The sequence below is a fragment of the Zalophus californianus genome, chromosome 10, assembly GCF_009762305.2.
Source record: "Zalophus californianus isolate mZalCal1 chromosome 10, mZalCal1.pri.v2, whole genome shotgun sequence".
Lineage (NCBI taxonomy): Eukaryota > Metazoa > Chordata > Mammalia > Carnivora > Otariidae > Zalophus > Zalophus californianus.
In genome coordinates this window covers 29,148,236-29,168,861 of record NC_045604.1, presented here as the reverse complement: position 1 = coordinate 29,168,861, position 20,626 = coordinate 29,148,236, and the positions used below count along the sequence as shown (strand labels likewise).

Sequence of the window (20,626 nt, the reverse complement as noted above, 5' to 3'; positions counted from 1 at the left end):
GGAATAGCAGCTTTAAATCTTTTTGGTCTCATGTCCTGTGAAATAATAAGAAATATATATATTGGTCTCTGCCATGGTTCCTAACACAAAATTCCTAAAATCTTTTAATTTTCTGAATGACAGCAACATCTGGCATATACTCCCAAACCCTTGGGAATTCCTGGCTGATAGGAACATCTTTTGTTCTGGTGAAGTGACTCTTGGTGGGCTCCTGGGTGAGGGCTGATCACTAGGAAGACCAAGCCAGGATTAGAAGTTTGGAACTTTCGGCCTCCTCTGCAGAGGGAAGAGGGGCTGGAAAAAGTTAATAATTAAACATGCCTGCATGAGGAAGCCTCCATAAAAATCTCGAAGTATAAGGTTCTGAGAGCTTCTGAGTTCCTGAGAGCTTCCGAGTTCCTGAACACATAGAGGTACTGTGAGAGAGGTATGCCTGAAAAGACCAGAACACTCTGCACGCACATCTCCACACCTTGCCCTCTGCAGCTCTTCCACCTGGCTGTTCCTCAGTCGTGCCCTTTGCTAAAAGCTGGTACTCTAATAATGACAGTGCTTTCCTGAGTTCTGGGAGCAAATTATTGAACCTAAGGAGTGGGTCATGGGAACCCCAATTTATAGCTGGCCAGTCAGGACAGGTGACAGCAGGTGACTTGCAACTGGCATCTGAAGTAGGGGAAAGGGACAGTCTTGTGGGACCGAGTCCTCAACCTGTGAGGTCTGCACTAATACCGATTAGTGTCAGGATTGAATGGAATTGTAGGATATCCAGCTGATTTCGGAGAATTGCTGGAGTGGGCAAACCCCACACATCTGGTGTCAGAAGTGTTGATGTGTGAGTGTGAGCAGAGAAGGAGAAACAGTTTTCCCCTATTTTCATGTCCCCTTTACCCTTAATATTATCGAGGACCCGGAAGAGCTTTATGTGATCATATCCTTCAATATTTAGTATTAAAATTCAAACTGAGAAATTTTAAAAATAATTTATTTGTTTTAAAATAACAATAATAAACTCATTGGGTACATAAACATCTTTTGATGAAAAAACTCTATATTTTCCAAAAGAAAAAAAACAGTGAGAAGAGTGGTATTCTTAAAAAAGAGAGAGAGAGAGAGAGAGAGAAGTATTGTTTTACAGTTTTTGCTAAATCTCATTACTGTCTGGTTTCATAGAAGACAGCTGAATTCTCACATCTGCTTCTGCACTTAGTCAGTTGTGAATTACATGTCCGCCCAAGTCATCTGCCTCCCCCACCCCCAACCTCCACCATACGCCTGGAAGAAAATGAGAGTGGAAGAGGTGATTAGGAAAATCGTTCGACCTTGTGATTGCCCTGAGTCTTGGGGGCCCACACAGTCCTCAGACCGCATATTGAAAACTGCTGACCTAGAGACCCTAACATGTCCACCAGATCTGACATTTTGTGGCCTTTCTGAGAAGGCTCTGTGGTAGTGTTTTTCAGAATACCTTTCCGGGATCACACTCCCAGGAATAATTTCATGGGATGTCACTATCCGTGGGGAACTGTGGTTTCTACGAGTAAATTAGTTTGAGAAGCCTTAGTTTAAAGTAAATTATGTCATGGATTTTACTGCAGGACTTTTTAGATATGTCTTTCGATATGATAATACATGTTATGAATCTCTTTCAAAAATACAACTGTGTATAGGGTTTCCCCATGGTTTCAGCCAGAAACGCTTTTTTTGAGAAGCATCTTAAAAGACTAGTGTAACAGGGAACATAGTTTGGGAAATGCCGCTCCAGTGACTCCTGGGTACTTGTTCTGAGTGTTAACAGATCAGATTCTATCATTTGGAATCCATTTTTCTCTAAGTAAAATTCTGCATGCATACTTTTTGATTCTTTTAATGCAGAGACTTTATGGTAGTCATGTCGAGGGCTAAGAGAACCTCAAGTTGCTAAAAATTTGGCCTCTAGATAAGTTGCTGAAAATTAAATAGGAAGAATATTACCAATTATATTAAGAGTAATATATATATATATTGAGCAAATGAATAAGTAATATTTCTTGAACATCTACTACATGCCAGCGACCTTTTTTAAAACACAGTAATCAAGACCGTGTGGTATCAGTGGAGGGGCAGACACATAGATCAATGCAACAGAATAGAGAACCCAAGAATAGACCCACATAAATAAGCTCAACTGATTTTTGACAGAAGTTGGAAAGCAATTCAGTGGAAGAAAGATAGCCTTTTCAACAAACGATGCTGAAACAATTAGACAACCACAAAGCAAAACAATGAATCTTGACTGAAGTCTCACATCTTATTAAAAAATTACTCAAAATGGATCTTGGACTGGGGTGCCTGGCTGGCTCAGTTGATAGAGCATCTGACTCTTGATCTTGGGGTCATGAGTTCGTGCCCCACCATGGGGTGTAGAGATTACTTTAAAAAGGTGGATCATGGACTTAAATGTAAAACCTAAAACTATAAAATTTTTAGGAAAAAAAGTTGTAAGGGCAAATTATTAAAATCTAGGGCTAGCAAAAGCATTCTTATACTTGGTCAGAAAACACAGTCCACAAAAGGAAAAAAATGATAAGTTGGACTTTGTAAAAATTTAAAACATTCGCTCTGCCAAAGACTCTGTTAAGAGGATGAAGAGAAAATATTTGCAAGTCACATATCTGACAAAGGATTAGGATCTAGACTATATAAAAACTTTCAAAACTCAGTAGTAAAAAATAAAATTAGAAAATGGGCAAAAGACATGGAGAGATATTTCATTGAAGAGAACATACAAAAGGCAAATAAAAATATAAAAAGATATTCAGCATCACTAGCCATTTGTGAAATGCAAATTAAAACCAGAATACATATCTCTATATACCTGTAAGAATGGCTAAATTAAAAAAAAAATAGTGACAACACCAAATGCTAGTGAGAATGTATAGAAATTGGGTCACTCATACATTGCTGGTGGGAATGTAAAATGATACAGCTCTTTGGAAAGGAGTCTGGCAGTTTCTTTTAAAATTAAATCCGGAGCTCCCATGCAACTCTAGACAGTTGTACCCCTGGACATTTAACCTAGAGAGATGAAGACTTATGTTCACAACAACCTATGTGTAAATGTTTATAGCATTTTTATTAAAAATAGCCCCACACTGGGTGCAGCCCAGATGTTTCTCAGTGGGTGAATGGTTAACCAACTATGGTACATCCATACCGTAGAATGTCACCCAGCAGTAAAAAGGAGTGAACTATTGATACATGCAACAACCTGGATGAATCTTAGGGAATTATGTTGAATTAAAAAAGCCAATTCCAAAAGGTTACATATTTTATGATTCCATTTATACGACATTCTTAAAATGGCAAAATTATAGAAATGGGGGAAAGAATTAGTGGTTCCAGGTATTAAGGAGGGGAGGTTGGTGGGAGGCCCTTGAATGACTCCAAAAGGGCAAGGTGAGGGATTTTTGTGGTGATGGAAAAGTTCTGTGTCTTGACTGTATCAATGTTAATATCCTGGCTGTGATACTGCACTTTATTTTGTAAGATGCTACCAATAGGGGGAACTGGGTAATAAGTATAGTGTATTATTTCTTTAATTACCTGTGAATCTATAATTATCTCTAAATAGAAAGTTTAATTTTTTTAAAAATTACCTGAATTGGTCAAGATACTAACTCAAATTGGCTTAAATTATAGTCTAACCCATGTCATGGGGCTAACGCATGTCACATTGCTAATATTGGACTGGTTTTGACTTAGAAAAATGACAATTTCATATCAGTCAACCTAATACAACAGGAATATATTAGTTCACGTAAGCATTCAAAAAGAAAACCCCATCCTGCCAAATATTTTGCTTTTTCTTTAAGTGTCTTTTAATGGAGATATAACAAATCTATAGTAAAGTACATAAAATGTACAGCTCGATCAATTTTTACCATGTCAGACTCAGGCCTGGGGGTCAGGAGTCCTTGTCCTGGCCCCAGCTCTGCTGTTAAATCTCTACATGATTGAAGGGGGCATGTCCCTTCCTCTGAATTCTAGTTGCCCAGCTAGCTATAAGGCAATACTATTAAACTAGATAGGTGTTTCACAAAGTGTGGTGTGTTTACGCAAGATGATTTGAAGTATACATGGAAGAATGGGTTTTATGTTTTGATAGGTATGCAATTTATTTTTTAAACTTCCATATGGAGTTATACCTCACATACAATAAAATGCACAAATTTTTATTGAACAGTTCAGTGAATTTTTACCTAAGTATACAACAAATAATGCATATAAACCATTTCCAGCTCCTCAGAAAGCTCTCTGTGCCCTAGCCCAGTCAGCATGCATCCCCTGGCTCCCCAGGTAACCAGCAGACTGAGTTCTATCGATATTAACTGGTTTTTGCCTGTTCTTGAACATCATGTAATTAAATCACACAGGATCTACTCTTCATCTCTGTCTAGCTATTTTGCTCACCACTATGTCTGTGAAAACCACCCACATTGTTGCATGTAGTGGTAGTTCATTCCTTTGCATTGCCAAACAGTATCCCGTTGGCTGAATATACCACAACTTACTTATCCCATTGCAGCTGGGCATTCAGATTATTTCCAGTTTGGGGCTATTGTGAACAAAGCTGCTATTATTGTAAATGTCTTTTGGTGGATATATGTACCCACCTCTCTTGGGTATGTTCCTAGGAGTGAAATTGCTGAGTAATAGAGTACTCAGATATTCAACTTTTGTTTTCCGAACTGGATGTACCAACGTCCACTCCATCAGTGTATGAGAGTTTTAGGTGACTGGCATTGTTGCCACCACTCAGTGTTATTACATAATATCTTGTATGAATATAAGGAGGTGTACTGGAGGTGGGAGGAGGTGCACTGGTGGTGGAAGGGAATAGAGACGATCTCAAACCTTTTAAGATTTTTGCGGGGATTTTCTGACTCAAAGGGGGGTTTTTAGTGTCCTGGTATACACACCCCTAGAGGGAGGAACTTAGAGGGGACACATTTGGGCAAAGACCTTGGATGAAGAAAGAGCACATGCTTAGCAAATTACAGAGACCCCAAGGCTGTGTGTATGTGTAGAGGTGGAGTGGGGAAGAGACTCTAAGAAAAGGCAATATTTTGGAGGAGAGAGTCAGGGCCCAAAAGATCTTGTAACACTGTAATGAAGGCTGGATCTGTTTCCCGCTTACACAAGTACAGGATGGGAGAGATATGTAATGTAACCAAGGACATGTTAGTGCTTTACACTAAGGCAGTGTAAAGTGACTGACTAACTCATTTGACTCAGGCTGAATTCGCAGACCTAAGAAGTCCTTTCGATTAGAACAGAGCATTTTATCTTTGTTCTGCTCTCTACCAGAAGCCCGCTTCCAGGGTGGTCTGTTCCACTGCAGAGCCATATGCTTATGAGGAGAACAGAGAGGATGCATTCAGAGCACAGTGGCCGGCAGGCTGGAGACCTCGAAACCCTGCCATGCAAAGAACAGCTGTAGGGAATGGGACATTGTTCTGGGAAAGAGAAACCTCAGTGGTATGATAGCTGTCTTTGGCCATCTGAAGGAATGTCATGTGGAAGAGGAATAGAATTCATAGTGCACGACTCTAAAAGGTCAACACTAACAGAGAGAAAGCTTTCAGTTTGGTATCAGGAAGGATGTTTACCAAGGTTGGCTAAAGAAGGAATATATTGCCCGGAGAGACTGTTCTGTTATCACCAAGGGTGTTCACATACCTTTTGGTCAGCTACTTGCTGAAGCTACCTCAGAGGGAATTTAAGCATCTGATGAGAAGCTTGACATATGACTCTAAGTTCCCTTTTAGCTCCGAGATCCCATGAGTCTGGCTGTGTGACTTTGGATTTCCTGGAACCTCAGGTCTCTATAAAACAGGGGACGGGTTAAGGATTCTTCAACACCACATTTCGCTGTGAGCTGATTCCCACAGGCGCTGGGTGGTGAATTATGCGCATTCCCCATCATTAGCTGTGACCCTGGCAGCTAGGGCGCTTTGGTTGCCAGCAACAGAAACTGATTGGCTTACCTAAGGAAAAAAAGTTTGTTGGAAAGAAGAGGAAAATCTATAGAATCTAAGACGGAGCTGAAGAATAAGGCATAAAGAGGGCAGAAACTAGTGCAACCTCTCATAGCTTTGCCACAGGGGTGAAATGGCAGCAGATGGTCCCCGCCACCCCCATCCTTAGCCCACTATTTGGTATCCCGAGTCCAGAAGAGGGAGAGTGCCATGGACCTAATTAGGTCTTACACCTGCCCCTTGGCAAGAAAACTCAGGACACATTGATCATCAGCCCAAGGTCTTCTCCCAAGATGAAATCAGAAGCTATTATCAGAAGGGGCAAACAACAGTGTCCCCTGTGTACATCACCCCTTTCTCTCCTACTCAGGACAGCACATCAGAGCTCAAGAGAGTATTTGACACATTATGAGAAAAACAATCTTCCACCTCTTCTCCTTTGTCTTTAAAAGGGAAAATGCACCCATGTGAATGCTTACATTTTTTTACTAGCAGCACACGTTGACACATGCTTTAACTGTGTGATGAAAAGCTAGACGCCTAAGAACCCGACGCTCCGGGGAGACAGACAAGCCAATGGGCGTGTGCATCAACAAACAGGTATCGGATGCCTACGATGTGTCAAGCCCTGTACTAGACACCAACACTCATTAAGCCAGGGCAAAAATGGAAAGGTTAAATATTTGCCCCGCGTAAACGCAAAGGGGGAGGAGGGCAGTGCGTTGGGGCTAGAGAGTGTGGGGTTGGCGCCTTGGGTCCCGAGGTGGCCCGCGCTCGCCCCACCCACGAGGAGGGGCCTCCCGCTCCAGCTGTCCAATCGTCGGGCACCCCGCCGCCGGTCTAGGCGCCCCGAGCGTCCGCAGCCCTCGGGAGGAGGGGACGCCCCCAGCGTGAGGACATTTAGGTCCCGGCCAGCAGCTGTCACCTGAGAAAGATTGAGATCCGCCCACCAGGGGACAAGGCTTGTTGTAGCCGAGACAGGCATGGCTCAGATTCCCTCCCTGAGGTAATTAACCCCGGGGGGAGGGAAAAATGTGACAAATCGCTGCGGCATCCGCCCTCCAGCCGGCCGCTCACTCGCTCCAACCTTCCCCAGACAGGGCCCGAGCCTGGAAGCTTTCGGGGAGTAATCTGGTGGTGGGGAGGGGTGGTCCCCGCCCTTTCTCGGGGTGCGGCTGGGAGGACTCGAGACAAATCCCGCGGGGGGGACGTCCGGGGCTCCAGACCCGGGCGCCCGGAGCAGACGGCGTGCTAGAAGCACGAGGCTGAGGTCAAAGAAAGCGAGCCTGGACCACAGCGGGGGTGAGCTGGGTCTCGGGCGCCGGCGCCAGCCGCGTTTACTGAGCCGCGAGGTCACGGCTCTGCGTCCTCGCCCAGGACCGGAGGGGGGCGGGGGAGGCATGGCAGCACGGCAGACACTAATCCGCAGTTTTTACACATAATCACTTCAGACGGGAAAGATTAAGTACCTGTACCTCAAATTGCACTCGCAGCTGGAAGGACTGGTGGTTTGCGAGGCTTTCAGCTCGTGTTCCCAGGGAGGCACCAGGCCCCCCCCCCCCCTCCCCGACTCGGATCCCTGAGCTGCCACTCACTCTAGATCACAGCATCTCCCTGGACCTCAGTTTTCTCTCCTGTCCAATGGGTTAAACTAAACCTGGTGCATCTTACCTCCTTTTAAGAACAAAAGAGCAGATCCAAAGAATGTTTGAAAGTTAAAACATGACAAGTCTATGAATCTCACAGACCTCTCCCGCATGCGTGTTTGGTCACCAAAGAATGCCTTTTTTTTTTTTTTTTTTTTTTTTAAGTCTCTAATTGACTTGCAGGAAATCAGCCGAATGGCTGGGTCAGATGGGGATAGGAAGTGGATTGGGGGTGATAGTGTGGGAGGAGCTGCTTTATTTGCAGGGATTCTCTCAGGGAATGAAGGAACCAAAGGAAAACCTGGCTTGTGACTTCTGTAAAGATTCCTGTGATCAGAGCTGTTATTGAGTTGCTGATGGGAGCAGGAGGCCTCGCATTTAACAGATAAAGAAACGGAGGTGCAGACAAAGGGAAGTGACTTGCCCAGGGGCACCCGGGTGTTGACCAGAGTCCTCAGCTCTGGAATTTCTTTGCAGCTTCTTAAAACTAGCTTCCCTGACCCAGACCTCAGTCTTGCCTCCCCTACCTTCAGGTTTTAGGATTTGGGCCTTTCCCCCTAAGGGTTAGTGGGGTAGTTTCGTGATTCCAAAGCATCTTAAACTGCCCCTGTAAAGCTGTTTTCTGAACCTGTCTCTCAAACTGGGAGAGGCAGGAGGTGCCAGGGGTTAAAGAGTATTCCCCGGTGTGGGATTCAGCAGGGGTGAGATGTTCACAGGCACTTGCTCAGTTTACAACTTGCTGTTAATAGAGGCCATTAATCACAGCCAACTGCAGCTGGCTTGGCCTGGGACAGGGACGGCTCACCATCCCTGGGTGGGGCAGGTAGGCAGGAGAACACAGGGAAGGGCCTCCTTTCCTTACCCCTGAGGCCCAGAAATCTGTCCCGGGAAGGAGGCAGTGGAATAAATGCTCCCACCATGGTGACCCAGGCACATAGCATCGGTGACTCGCTCCTTCCGGTCGAGTTTCCCAAATGCCCAACCCGAGCCAAATGCCTGACACAGTGTCTGGCACACATTAGGTACTTAATGAGTACTTTGAAGGAGTCTGGTATTTGGGAGGCCTTGCCCCAAGAGATCGGGAGAGAGGAAGGGAGAAGTTTGGGTGGTTTCAACTGCCATCTGGGCGGCAGAAACCTGCTGATTAGTCTCCAGGGTGGTGGAAGCTGCTGCTGGGTAGGTAGCTCAGGGACAGAGTTTTCCTTGCAAGGGGGCAGTGGCGTGGTGGGGGCACTAGCCAGGTCAGTGGGCTCAAGATGTGAGCTTCATGTTTCAGAGCTTGCTTCTCTTTCTGTGGTCTCTGGTGGGGCCCACACTGCTCTGAGTCTTGGACATCCATAACATCTCTAACTGGAGACTCCGGGCCGTCTTGGATTTACTCAGGGTCAAGACCAGAATTCTGGTGAACTAGCCTTCTAGGCAGGCCTCCTAACAGAGTCCTAGATGCTCAGTGCTGAGGATGTAGAAAGGCTAGCTATCATGTTCTGGAATGTTCTATCCCAGTTTCAGACTGTGCCCTGGAGCCAAACACTGCATCATCAGGACGCAACATACCGTTAGGCCTCTTGAGGTCTAAATCAGAAGAAATACCTGTTGTCTTTTGCCAACTACCTATTTTAATGCTTGAGCCTAGAACAAAAGCGAGTGAACATAAGTGAGGGAAAAGATTTAATAACTTGATGGAGTCTAACAGCCCCCACCAAGTAGGTGGAACTCACCTATTCCTTGCGTGTTATTCAAATATTACCTCACTTAGAGCTCCCAACAACCCTTTGAAGCAGGTACGGTTTTATTCCCATTTGGCAAGTGTGGAAACAGAGGGGCAGAGAGATTAAATTATTTGACCAATGTCACAGAGCAAGGAAGTAGCAGAGCTGGGTTTCACACCCAGGCTATCAGGCTCCAGAGTCTCTGCTCTTAACCACCTAGAAAGGAGGGACCTGGGAAGAACCTTCCAGTGGTGTGGTTGTCAGATTCAGATGTCATGCACTTGCAAGATCCCCTCCTCCAGCCCAGAGTGCAGCGCCCCCTGGAGAAAGGGGAGAGCAAGATGACCTCTGGAGGCCCTTTCACACAAACAGGCCTCCAACTCTCCCTGGAGAATTCCTCCCTCTTGGACTTCACTTGCTTCTCTTTCTGTCCGGTCCAACGGGCGGGTCGGGGGCTGCTGGTTGCGTTCAGCTGTCGCTGTGGGACCAGGAGACCAGTGTGCAAACCCCTGCAGGATTAGGGGTGCCGACGAGGCAGCCACCAGAGAACAGCATCACTTAACAGGCCTCTCTCCCTCAGCAGTCACAAGGGCCGAGCCTGGAGCCCTCTTCCTGCTCCTCTGGCCGCCCTGGCCTCCCTGTGACCCAGCCCTTCTGGTTGCCATCCCCCCTTCTCTCGCAGCTGCTGTTTTTGTCAGGTCCTCAAAGCTATCCCTCTGTCATCGGCCTCAGCCCCCAGAGAGGCCTGGAAAGTTCAGAAGTGCACGTCCTACTTCTGTGCAGGGTACTCCCTCGTCTGTGCCCACCTGAGAGCCCTTCTCCCAAATCTCCATGGGAGGAAATTCTTCATGTCCTTCGTCCGTGTGTCTCAGCATTGACAAAGCTGTGAGGCCAGGGCATTTGGTGAGATGGAATTCCTGGGGGCAGGCTTCCAGGAGTTTGTTGGGGGTACACACAAAGATTTAAAGTATTCGGCTCATCTAGCCCAGGGGTCTGCAAAGGGCCAGGCGGTGAATCCTTTAGGCAGGCCCTGCAAGTTCTGTTGCAGCTCCTCAATTTCGCTACCGTATCGCAAACACACCTTGAGGGGTAAGTAAATGAATAGGTGTGGCTGTTTCCAAGAAAACTTTATTTACAAAAACAGGCTATGGGCTATGGTTTGCTGATCCCCGACAGAACGCAGCAGCGGGGAGCTTCTGTATCGTCCCTCCCACCGGCGAGGGTGCTCTCTGGACCTGCGCGAACAGGGACACCTACCTCACCCACCAGAGGCCGTGAGTAGACAGAGGCCAAGGGGGAGCACTGACCAAGGGTCAGAATTGCTGTCTTGGAAGCACCCCTGGAATGGGGTGCTGGGATACTGTCTTAAGTGAGGAGCCCCCCCCAACCCCCAGGCCTTCTGACCACTGTATTCAGTCCTTCTGCCCTGCACAGCGTTCCTCCTAACGGAGGAGTCCCCACAAGCCTTACCATTGACTAACACCTCTGTCTTCTGCTGCTGGAGCTAAGAGCAGCTCAAGGCGGACGCACTCAGGAGAAAACCCAACTGGGCTGTGCATGGCTGCCGAGATGCTTCCTGTCTGGGACCTGGTGCTCAATAGCCTTGGAGAAGTCCTTGATGCGGACAGGCCTTGAGGAATCGTCTCAGACTTAACAATTATTTCACTGCCTCCTCGGCACCTCTCTCTTTTCCACCTCTACGCCTCTACACGTGCTGTTCTGTCTACCCGGAACACTCTTCGTCCATCTCCTTCACTTAGCCTACTCATCCCGTCACCTTCTCCAGGAAGCCTCCTCAGATTGCCCCCGTTCCTCAAGTATGGGTTGGGCTCACCCACTGTGCTCCTGTGAAACCGTGACAGTCCCCTTGCACAGCCTTTAGTGTGCTTCATTGTGACCACGGGCTTGCCTGAATCCTCTGCTAGAGTGTAGGTTAGGCTGAAAATTCTGTGCGGGCAGGGCCCCCAGCACCTGGCATGAGACCTGCTGCTCAATGTTTGTACAGTAGCTGGTCAATTAAATATTTATCAAAGGAATAATCTCACCCACATCACGGGGCAGAGCTTTCCCTTAACTATTGTGGGAAGACATGTGTCCATCACATTCTCTATAGACTTCCCAAGAAGTCAGGGGAGCAGAGGTCCTTTCCTGTGGTCATAGAACCAGTCTTTCCGCTTGAGCTTCTGTTTCCATTAATTAAGTCCGGACACATGTGCATCATATGTTCCAAGAGTTGTATGAACAGAGGCAGACATCTTGTCTTAGTGGGCCTTCGTTTGGGGAGGGAAGTGACAGGAGGAATATTTTCTTGGACTCTGGAAGGAAGACTTCCTGTCTTCCTCTGTGCTTGGGTACCCTATTATTTCTCTAGGACTTACTTTCCCTTTTGTAAATAAGAAGGTGCCATGTTTGTGGGGGGGAGGGGTGAATGAGTGAAGGAACCCTTCAGAGAGTGAATGTTTACTTCTAGAGCAGTTTGAGGGGCTTTCTCCAGAACACCAATTGTAATTGGGATTAGGATTTTCACATCACTGAAAATGATAACCGCAAAACTCCTCCTCCCCACCAGCTGGGGGAACATGGGCCAGGCTTGCAATCTAAGGTTCTGATAATACCCCGTGGGCCCAGCAACTGTCTCCCAAAGAACAAGAAGAACTTCCCAGATATCACCATGCCACCCTTCCCAATTTCCCCCGAAAGGAAGGAAGAGACAAGAGATGGGTGTTGTAAAGCCAGGGAAACCAGGACACGGGTTGAGGAAGATCAGGTCAGAAAGCTAGCGAGAATTTGAATGCAAAGAGCGGCCCACCCTCCCTTGCCCACGCCCCCACTCCTCCTGTGGGGGCCCTCGAGGGTGGGGCAGGCTCCGGGCTGGCTGGTGAGCAGTGGGACTGACTGGTGCAGGTTCATGTGGTGGGAGAGGCAGACAGGAACTCTGGGGAGAGGAGGGAGAGAGATGTGTTTCCATCCTAATGGTTTTCTCACGTCCATGCCCATCTCTCCCCAACTTTTTGGAAAACCCGTTCTGCTCTTTCCCCCTTCGCTTTAGAGCTAGCTGTGAATGGCCTACAGCCGCGCCAGGCCTCTGACTGGGGAGCTGCTACCTCTCTTGATTTCAGGATTTTGTGCCTTCAATGGGATAACTTCTGAGGTATTCTTGGGGGCCAACTGGAATGACCCTGCCTGGCAGCTTAGCCAGGCCTTGGTTACAAGCAAGTCATGTTTATGTGATATTAAAAATAGATTGCAAACAAATCTATCATTCTCTCTCTACTCTTGGCCCTTTGCCTCTGCTCTCACCTCTGGGGGGGCCCTTGAGACTTGATTTGCCCAGATTCCCTTTGACTCCCTAACTCCTTGCCTTAGGGCACCTTCCCTCCCTATTCCAGGTTGTTCTAGGTTCTTCTCACCTTCTCTCCTCACCAGACAGCATGTCTCCAGCAGGAAAGCTGACAAAGCAATTAACAGCCTGGGCAGCTCATTAAATGCTAGAGCTGAGAGGTGCTAAATTTTCTCCAACTTGTCAAGGGCAACTGCCTGTAGGTCATTCAATAGGAAAGATCTGTTTCAAGCACGGAGATTGGCCTTGCTGGGTGGGGAGCTCAGCCCCAGTGCCCACAGTCCTGAACGAGTCACCCTCTTACCATCATGCCCCCCTACCCCGGCCTCCCCATGCCTCATGTAGTCACTTGTGAACATGCGATATGCTTAGCCTGCTCAGATCTCTCCTTTAAGGATCGCATCTCCTGGCAAAACACCCAAGGCTGAGTTATTCCTGGGCAGAACCCAGGATGGGGTCGAACGGGGATGACCAGAGGGAAAAGGAGACGAAGTCCTCCCTTTGAGGGGTTCACAGAAATTGTGTTCAAACACACAGAGGGAGAGAAGGGGGCACAAGAAAGACACACAGGCCCAGTCCTTGGCAAACTTGCTTGCGTTTGTGTGATGCTAGGATGGCAGCAGATGGCAGGGGAGGGCAGGACGGAAGGGAGTCAAGAGGAATTAAGCAAGGAAGATTTCTGGCAGAGAAGGGCCTTCAACCAGCTTTGAACAACACTTGACAAAAAGAAAGAGGTCCAGATTCAGGGCAGATTAAGTGACCTCAAAACAAGGCTCAGAAGCAGCAGAGGGGGCCTTTGAGTGGAAGGACTAAAGTCCTTGGAGGTATAGGGGCTAGGATAAAATTACAGCACCACGGAAGTTTTCTCTCTCTAGATCAGACCTGGGAGAAGAATGAGCCAGAAAGGCTTCACATCTCAGGGAAGGAGTTAGGATCACAAGACTACCTTACCTGGTGCCCGTTGGCCTAGTTCCCGGGATGTGTGTGTGTGTGTGTGTGTGTGTGTGTGTGTGTGCGCACACACACTCATGCATGTTGGACAATACAATGTATGGATTTTTCTGTGGGTGGGGCAGTGGAAGAAGCGAGTCGGGTGCACAGGTGTGCTGCCCGTGAGCTGTGTGTGAAGAATGAGGTGAGAGTGAGCCCGTGAGCTCGTGGGAATGGCCACGGAGGACAGGGACCAGAAGTGATGACCCTGGCACCATGCGGAAGGATCACTAATTTAAAAGAAGACAGCATGGGATGTCAGACAGGAGAGGGGTAGGGCTGGACCTCTGGGGCCCCCACCCGGCAAAGGGCTTGGTCCTTCAAGCCTAAAGTCATTTTAAACTGATCTCAGAAAGTCAGGCAGGAAATGAAAAGTTTTCTTCCTTTAAATTATCACACTACCCACAATGTAGGGATAATTTTTTATCTCCATAATTTTTGTAAATAAAGCGGAGGGTGGCACCCAGGAAGTCTGAGATCATATCTTCTGCTCCAGAGCCTCCTTCGGAGAGGACCTCAGGGCCAAGTTCAGGAGAAGCCAGTGAAACCCTTCACTGTATAGTCAGTGGAATTGCTGTGGAGGAACAGAGGAAAGCCCATGAGACAAGGTAACCCTGGAAACAACCAAGAGGTTCAGGGCACCATCTCCCACTCATGTGGTTCAGATAGCAACCATGCAAAGAGAAGAAATGGGCAAGAGGGTCCCAGAGAGCTTTCTCCAGGATAGAGATGAACACCAGCATTACTATCTCCAGGATGGACACAAGACTGAACCAAGAAGGGACCTCAGGTCTTCAGGTTCCTGGTTCCATGGAGCCACCATGCTGGTGCTCTGTCAAGTGGTTCCTGATTGAGTTCCTCCAGGGGCACAAGTCGGTCACCAGGCAATAAATCCCTCTTCCGCTTTAGGCATTACTGAGATCCAGCCGGCTCCTGTCAATCTCCCAGGAGCAAGCATCTAACAACCTAGGCTGACAGGTGGCCCCCTGGGATATGGTCTATAGTGGAGACCAGGGACTTCCCCAGGGCATTTTCCAGAATTAACTGCAGGGAGGGTGGGAGGCATGAGAGCTTCAGGAAAAGGAAAGTGGAGACATGCGGGGGAGGCACACACTCTGGGTCCTGAAGTCTCTTGATGCAGGCTGGGCTTTTAGAAGGAACAGCACCAAAAGGTGGCACTGAGCTAAACAAACCAAAGGGGTTTGTCACCTTTCCTCATGATTGGTATGATAGAATTCCTCTGGCGGAATTCCCTTTTCTTTCTTTCTTTTTCCCTCTTCTCTGTCTTCCTCCTTCCCTCTCTCCTGCCCTCCCTTTCTTTTTGTCCTTTCTGGTTCTTCAGGAGGAAGTTCCACAGGGGGAATTGGACAGGTTTGCAGTCAGGCAGATCTGGATCTCTCTTGCTCTATAAATGGAGCGGCCCAAGTTTTGAGGGGCAAAGAGGCTTGTTTGCCTGGCTCCATTCCCAGCCCTGCCACCGTGTTAGTTAAGGCTCACTCTGTGACCTAAACTCACTTTCCCTCTCAATGTCTCAGGTCCCCTCTCTGCAAAATGGGGATAAGACTGTTGTGGGGTTAAAGGTGCCTATAGGTGGAAGAGCCGGGGGTGGGGTCTGGCACTAAGTCCAGGCTCTTGGTTACTGGCCTGGTGAAGGTCTTCACGTCCACCTGATTACTCCATCATTCACTGGACTCCGGCAGCAGCTCACACCTCCTGGAATGTCGAATTCAATCTCTGGAAAAGCAATCAAACACGTATCTGGAGCCAAGTTTGAGAAATTAAAAGAGGGGGGATCAACCGTGGGGAAAAACATTTGGAGGAAGTCAAAGATTTGATGTTTATCTAAAACAGTAAGATCTCACTCCACCCTGCCTGGGGACAAACGCCTTGTGTAACACCAAACAATTTTTGTAAGCTAAGAATTCTTGTTCTCCCTTTGTAGTGACTCATGTCCTCCTGTACTCAATGGTTATTTCCCGTTGCTGTTCTAGTCTTTGAAAATAGTTAATTATTTGATGGAGTTTTAACACTTTGCATCTCAAATTCCAGTTGGGTAGCTGAGCCCAATTGTTCTTTTTTGAACCAAAACCAATAATAAGAAGTTAGTTCTGTCCGGAATCGGGCAGGAGATTAGCTTTGACAACTGTAAGACTTTGGTAATGATGCGGGAAGGGCTGAGACAGGACAAGTCACTCTGTTAATCCCACATCCTGACGCTCAGCGCTCAGCACCTAACTTTGAGGCTATGACCAGCCCCGTTTCTAACAACCTGCTCGTACATTGGTGGTGTCACTCCCAGGGAGTCCCAATCCTGTTTTAAATCTCACTGTTCCCATTTTGGTTGGGGCCTCTCCCTTCCCTAGCTTCCAGTTTTATTAGACAGAACCAGGATAGGCATCCTCTCCCTGTCTTTTAATCACTTGTTACGTAGGAGTCTCCAGATCTGCCCACTTAAAATCAAGTAGTGGTGGGCAGTAGCTTGTCACTCCCCCGTCAGAGTCAGGTAAGTTATTTGCACATTCTCTGGCAGCGCTGGGGGGCATTCATTCAACAAACGAATGCCAAGCACTGTTTTCAACTCAGTAAACAAAACAGAATCTCTGTCATGGGGCTTCTATTTCAAATTGAGGAGAGAGCCAAGAAACAAATACATAGATTGGATTAACCCAGTATCAGTAAATGTTAGCTTCTTTGCATGGGATCATCAGAGAAGAAGTTCGAACCGGTGACGAGGAGTCAGCTCGTCAGAGACAACAGCCCGTACAAAGGCCTCCCTGCGATCCACAGTGGAAACAGTAAAAGCCAATGAGATAATTAAATGAGGCAGTGACACCAAGTGCCTAGCCCAGTTGCCCATTGTGGCTGCTTTGAGCGGGCTAGTTTCCATCTCTGTCATGGAGAGCTGCTGTCAGAGCCAACCTCAACAACGACAGATGCCATTTATTGGTGACCTGACAGGGGAGACTAGGTCTCCCCAATCAGACGAGAGTCTCTGAGCTGGGCCTGTGCCTCCACCACCATGGGGGAAGACAGGATGAGCCCCCTGAGGGCAGGAACGGTGTCCCCTCCAGTCCCCAGGGGAGGGTCCTGTCCTCAGGACAGGAGACTGACAGGCACCCCACCTTAAGCAGGAGACTGACAGGCACCTTTCCTCCCCAAGGCTGCATCTTGCAAGGACTTGAAGTACCCAGCTGGCCCCAGCCTAGCTCCCTGCCCAGCCCTCAGCCAGGCCCCTGCCCGTGGTGTTCTGCTTTGGCATGTGGCCCCAGGGCCAAGCCACTGGTCGGGGATGGGGTTTCATCCTGAACTTTACCACGAGCTGCATGTGGCCAGGCTGCTGGGAACTTGGGAAGTTGATGCCAGAGTAAGGACAGCTGATCTCAGGGAAGGCGCCATACTGCCCTTGGAACTTGAGGCAGTGTCATAGGGTCTCATCCTCATGGTACTGGTCTCAGCTGGCCAGTGGGAGGGGAGGGTCCCGGGGACACGTCATACCCCACCTGGGCCTTGATTTCCATCTTAGGCTGAGCTTTCCCTGGGTGTGTATCCGGGCTAAGGCACAGGGATCGGGAGTCCCTGTCCCTGTCCCTGTCCCTGGAAGCTCCTAGTCTGATGTGGGAGACACAGCCCTACTCTTAGGGAATGCCAGGCTAATGGGGGAGATAGGTCCTGGCTTCAGGTTTTTTTCCACTCCAATCTAACCAATACACAACACCCAAGAGCTCTTTCCAAAGCACAAATATATTCTTTTTCTGCCTAAAAACCTCTCCTGGCTCCTCATGCACTCCAAAATAAACACCACACTCCATTGCAAGGCACAAAAAGCACTCTACCACCTCCCTGGGTATGAAGCCTGCAGGGTGGGTGGGCCTTTTGGTGAAGGGCTCTTTCTTGCCCTGTCAAGGAATTTGACCTGTTCCTAAAGGTTCCTTCAAGGGTATGCTAAACTCATGCTTAGCCAGAACTTTCTTCTGCCTAAAGGGAATGTTTCCTTGCAGGGTGGGATGGGGACAGCAAAGGGAGAGCTTCTGACCACCTCCCACCCTCTGAGGCTACAGGTTCAGGAGAAACTGCCCTGCGGTCGAGCTTCCCTGGGAGCAGAGCCCTGTCTGGGGGCACAGTGGGTGTGCGGAAATGTGTCATGGAAGGAGAGACACCCTCTGGCCTTTGGGAAATTTCAGTGACTTGGGAGGGACACAGAATTTGTGTCCCCAGAACAGGCCTGAGACATGAAAGCTGAGGTGAATTAATGTAGTCACATGGACGTGTCACTCAATACGGGTATCACAGGAGGGCAGGAAAGTCACCATTCTAGATGGTGTGGGGTGGGGGGAGAGAACGAAGGACAGGTGCCAGCGAGTCTGAGTGGGAGAGGACAAGCCAGAAGGTCAGGTGGGAAGGGCTTTGGTTGGTAGAAAGGCCTTGGACGCCACGAGGAGCTTAGATTTGGTACAAGCAGGCTCCTTGCAAGGCATGGAGGTTCCGCCAGGTCCAGCCCTGATGGAGTCGGCTTCTAGTACAAGAGTCTGAGTCAGGCTGTCCTGTGGGGCTTCCAGGGCCAGTTCTAGAACTTGGCGCTTCCAGCCCATCTACCCTAGGCTGCCTCATGTCCCAGCTCAAGGTGGCTGCTGGCTCCTCCACCCTGCTGCTGCTTCCCCAGGTCCTCACTGCCTTCTGGACTCAGTTTCTCCACCTGAGAAGAGGGAGTTCAGCTCCGTGTTCTCAGAGTTGCTCGGGGCAGCAATCTGACAGAGAGCTGAGTGAGAATTCCAGGGGCACGCCCAGGTGGGGTCTCCGGGCCTCTCTGTCCGCTTCTGCCAGCACAAAGCCGCTTGCTGTGAGGCCCGTGATTGTCAGGGCACATGGCGTGGATGCCAAGAGAGCTCTTGGGAAAGAGGGAGGAGGGTGTCTCCTCCTCAGTCTGCTTGCCACCTCTTCCCACAAATGGCCGTCCCTGGCTGGGGCTGCCAAGGACACGGAGCTGGGCCGGCTTGCTGAGAGCTGGGGGGACGGGTGAAGGGGTGACACAGAGTCCTTTCTGAACCCCAGAGATTTTCCTCCCCCCCCCCCCAGCAGCTCCTGCCCTGGGCAGAGCCTACCCCGGGGGGCAGCAGGATGCTTCTTGAAGGCCTCCAACATTATTTCCCAATGAGCTTTCCACACGGTCATGGGAGAAACCCTGAGAGGAATGAAAGGCATGCTCCTTTTATATTTTTTAAGCACGGCGTTCATTCCCAGATCGTACTACTGGTAGAACACCAAGAATGAGCCATTTTATCAACCCTGTAGTAATCGGTATAAAGAGCATGATTACATTGCATGGCACTTTGTGTCTATGGGTTAAACATATTAAGTGGCTAAATATAAATATTTAAAATATGCTATTCATCTTTTAGCCTTGTTTTATTATTTCTTCCTTTAAAAAAAATACCAGAACTCTTAAAAATTGCAAATGGTTGCGCTCTTCTCAACTTCTGAGAGGCCCTGGTAGATCTTTTGAGGTTAGGGGGTTCATGGTCAAAAGAATACAGCCACGAAGCCTGCAGAATGTTAGATTATAACTAATTTTTCCAGCTCTGAATGGCTGGGCCAGGAGGCAGAAGTGTGATGGAGTCAGAAGGCCTGCCTGACATTCCTACTCAGTTGTTTACTAGCTGTGGAACCGTGAGGCCGGGATGGAACCGTTCTCAGCCTCAGCTTACTTCTCTGTAAAATGGACATAGTAAGTGTCTACTTCATAGTCTTGCTATGTGGCTAAAGAAAACGACCCACACGGTGTCACACAGTATCTCCGGACCCAGGATGTGCTATAATTTGCTGTGATTCGATGAGAGCAGGCGAGCGTCTCCATAAGATAGACAGCTATATGAAAATGCAGCCTTAGAAAGCAGAGAGGGTTTGCCTCCTCGAGCATGACTTTTTCTTTACTTCCTCACCATCCGATTGACACCTCAAGGGAGCAGCTTTCTGGAATGACTTAGTAATCGGGGTTTCTCCCCAGTTCACTGCCTTTTGGCAGGTCATGTTCCTCTCCATTAATGACCAGTAATCTGTGAATCGACCTCTGCCTCCCTCCTGTGCAGAGACGGGCCCTGAGGCCCAGAAGAGGAGCCCATCTCTGGCATGGAGGGAGGCAGAGTAGATCCACAGATTACTAGTCCTTAAGAATGCAGGTGTAAGAGTTAATGCGTCTGACACGTAGCAAGAGCTCTGTTTAAGAGTCAAGTGCTGCTGTTGTCATTGGGTTGTCGGTTTTAAATGCTCTCAAAGAGTCTGTCCAGCTCTGATCTTCTGGGAGGCTCTACACTGCCCCAGTAGACTGATGCCCATCATGGCCTAACCCCTCCTGGAAACCGGAGCAGGGACTCTTCCTGCTCTCTGCTCCCTGGGGGTCCAGAGGACCCCTTTCTGTGACCCTCGGGTCAGCAGGGTCTCCTGGGCTTGACCCTTGCAGATGAGAGGCTTAGCTCCTGACACACATTTCTCTGATGATGAAAGCCGGCTTTGCAAGCATGAAATTGCCTTTGGGGTCTCCAAGATCTTCAGTTCCATGGGCCACATTCCCTCCCTGCAGGTGGGTGAGAAAGACGGGAACTAAGGCTGACCTGTGGGCTGGGCTGGAGACGGGGAGGCATACCAGCCAGGTGGGCAGCTGGGCGGGGGTTGTGGGTGGTTTGAGAGTGGCCAATGGAAGGGCAGCCCTGATGGGGTCCCAGGGAGGCTGGTGGGAAGCACAGGGAAGGGTAGTGTCTGCCCCCACCCCACTCTCTCCGTTCCATCTTCCTGGGTAAGGACTGGTGGGAACAGAGTCCTGGGCCCTAGCCCTAAGCTCAGAAATGGGTCTAAATCCCTGAAGCCATCCCCACAGGGCAGCAGGTGGCCTTCTATCTTTCTGGAGAGTCCAGCTCTGTTGGTGACAGTGTG

At 48.7% G+C, this 20,626-nt stretch overlaps 1 protein-coding gene across 1 annotated transcript in view; it reads left to right on the top strand.

The window, feature by feature from the left end:
* Nucleotides 1-6,904: 6,904 nt before the first annotated feature.
* The window catches only part of IGFN1 (immunoglobulin like and fibronectin type III domain containing 1), a 49,041-nt gene continuing 35,319 nt past the window's right edge, over nt 6,905-20,626 (top strand). Inside the window, exons 1-2 of the mRNA XM_035722189.1 lie at nt 6,905-7,023; nt 10,517-10,646. Coding sequence (XP_035578082.1) covers nt 10,520-10,646 — 127 coding nt within the window. The 5' untranslated portion in view covers nt 6,905-7,023; nt 10,517-10,519. The remainder of the gene's footprint in view (nt 7,024-10,516; nt 10,647-20,626) is intronic.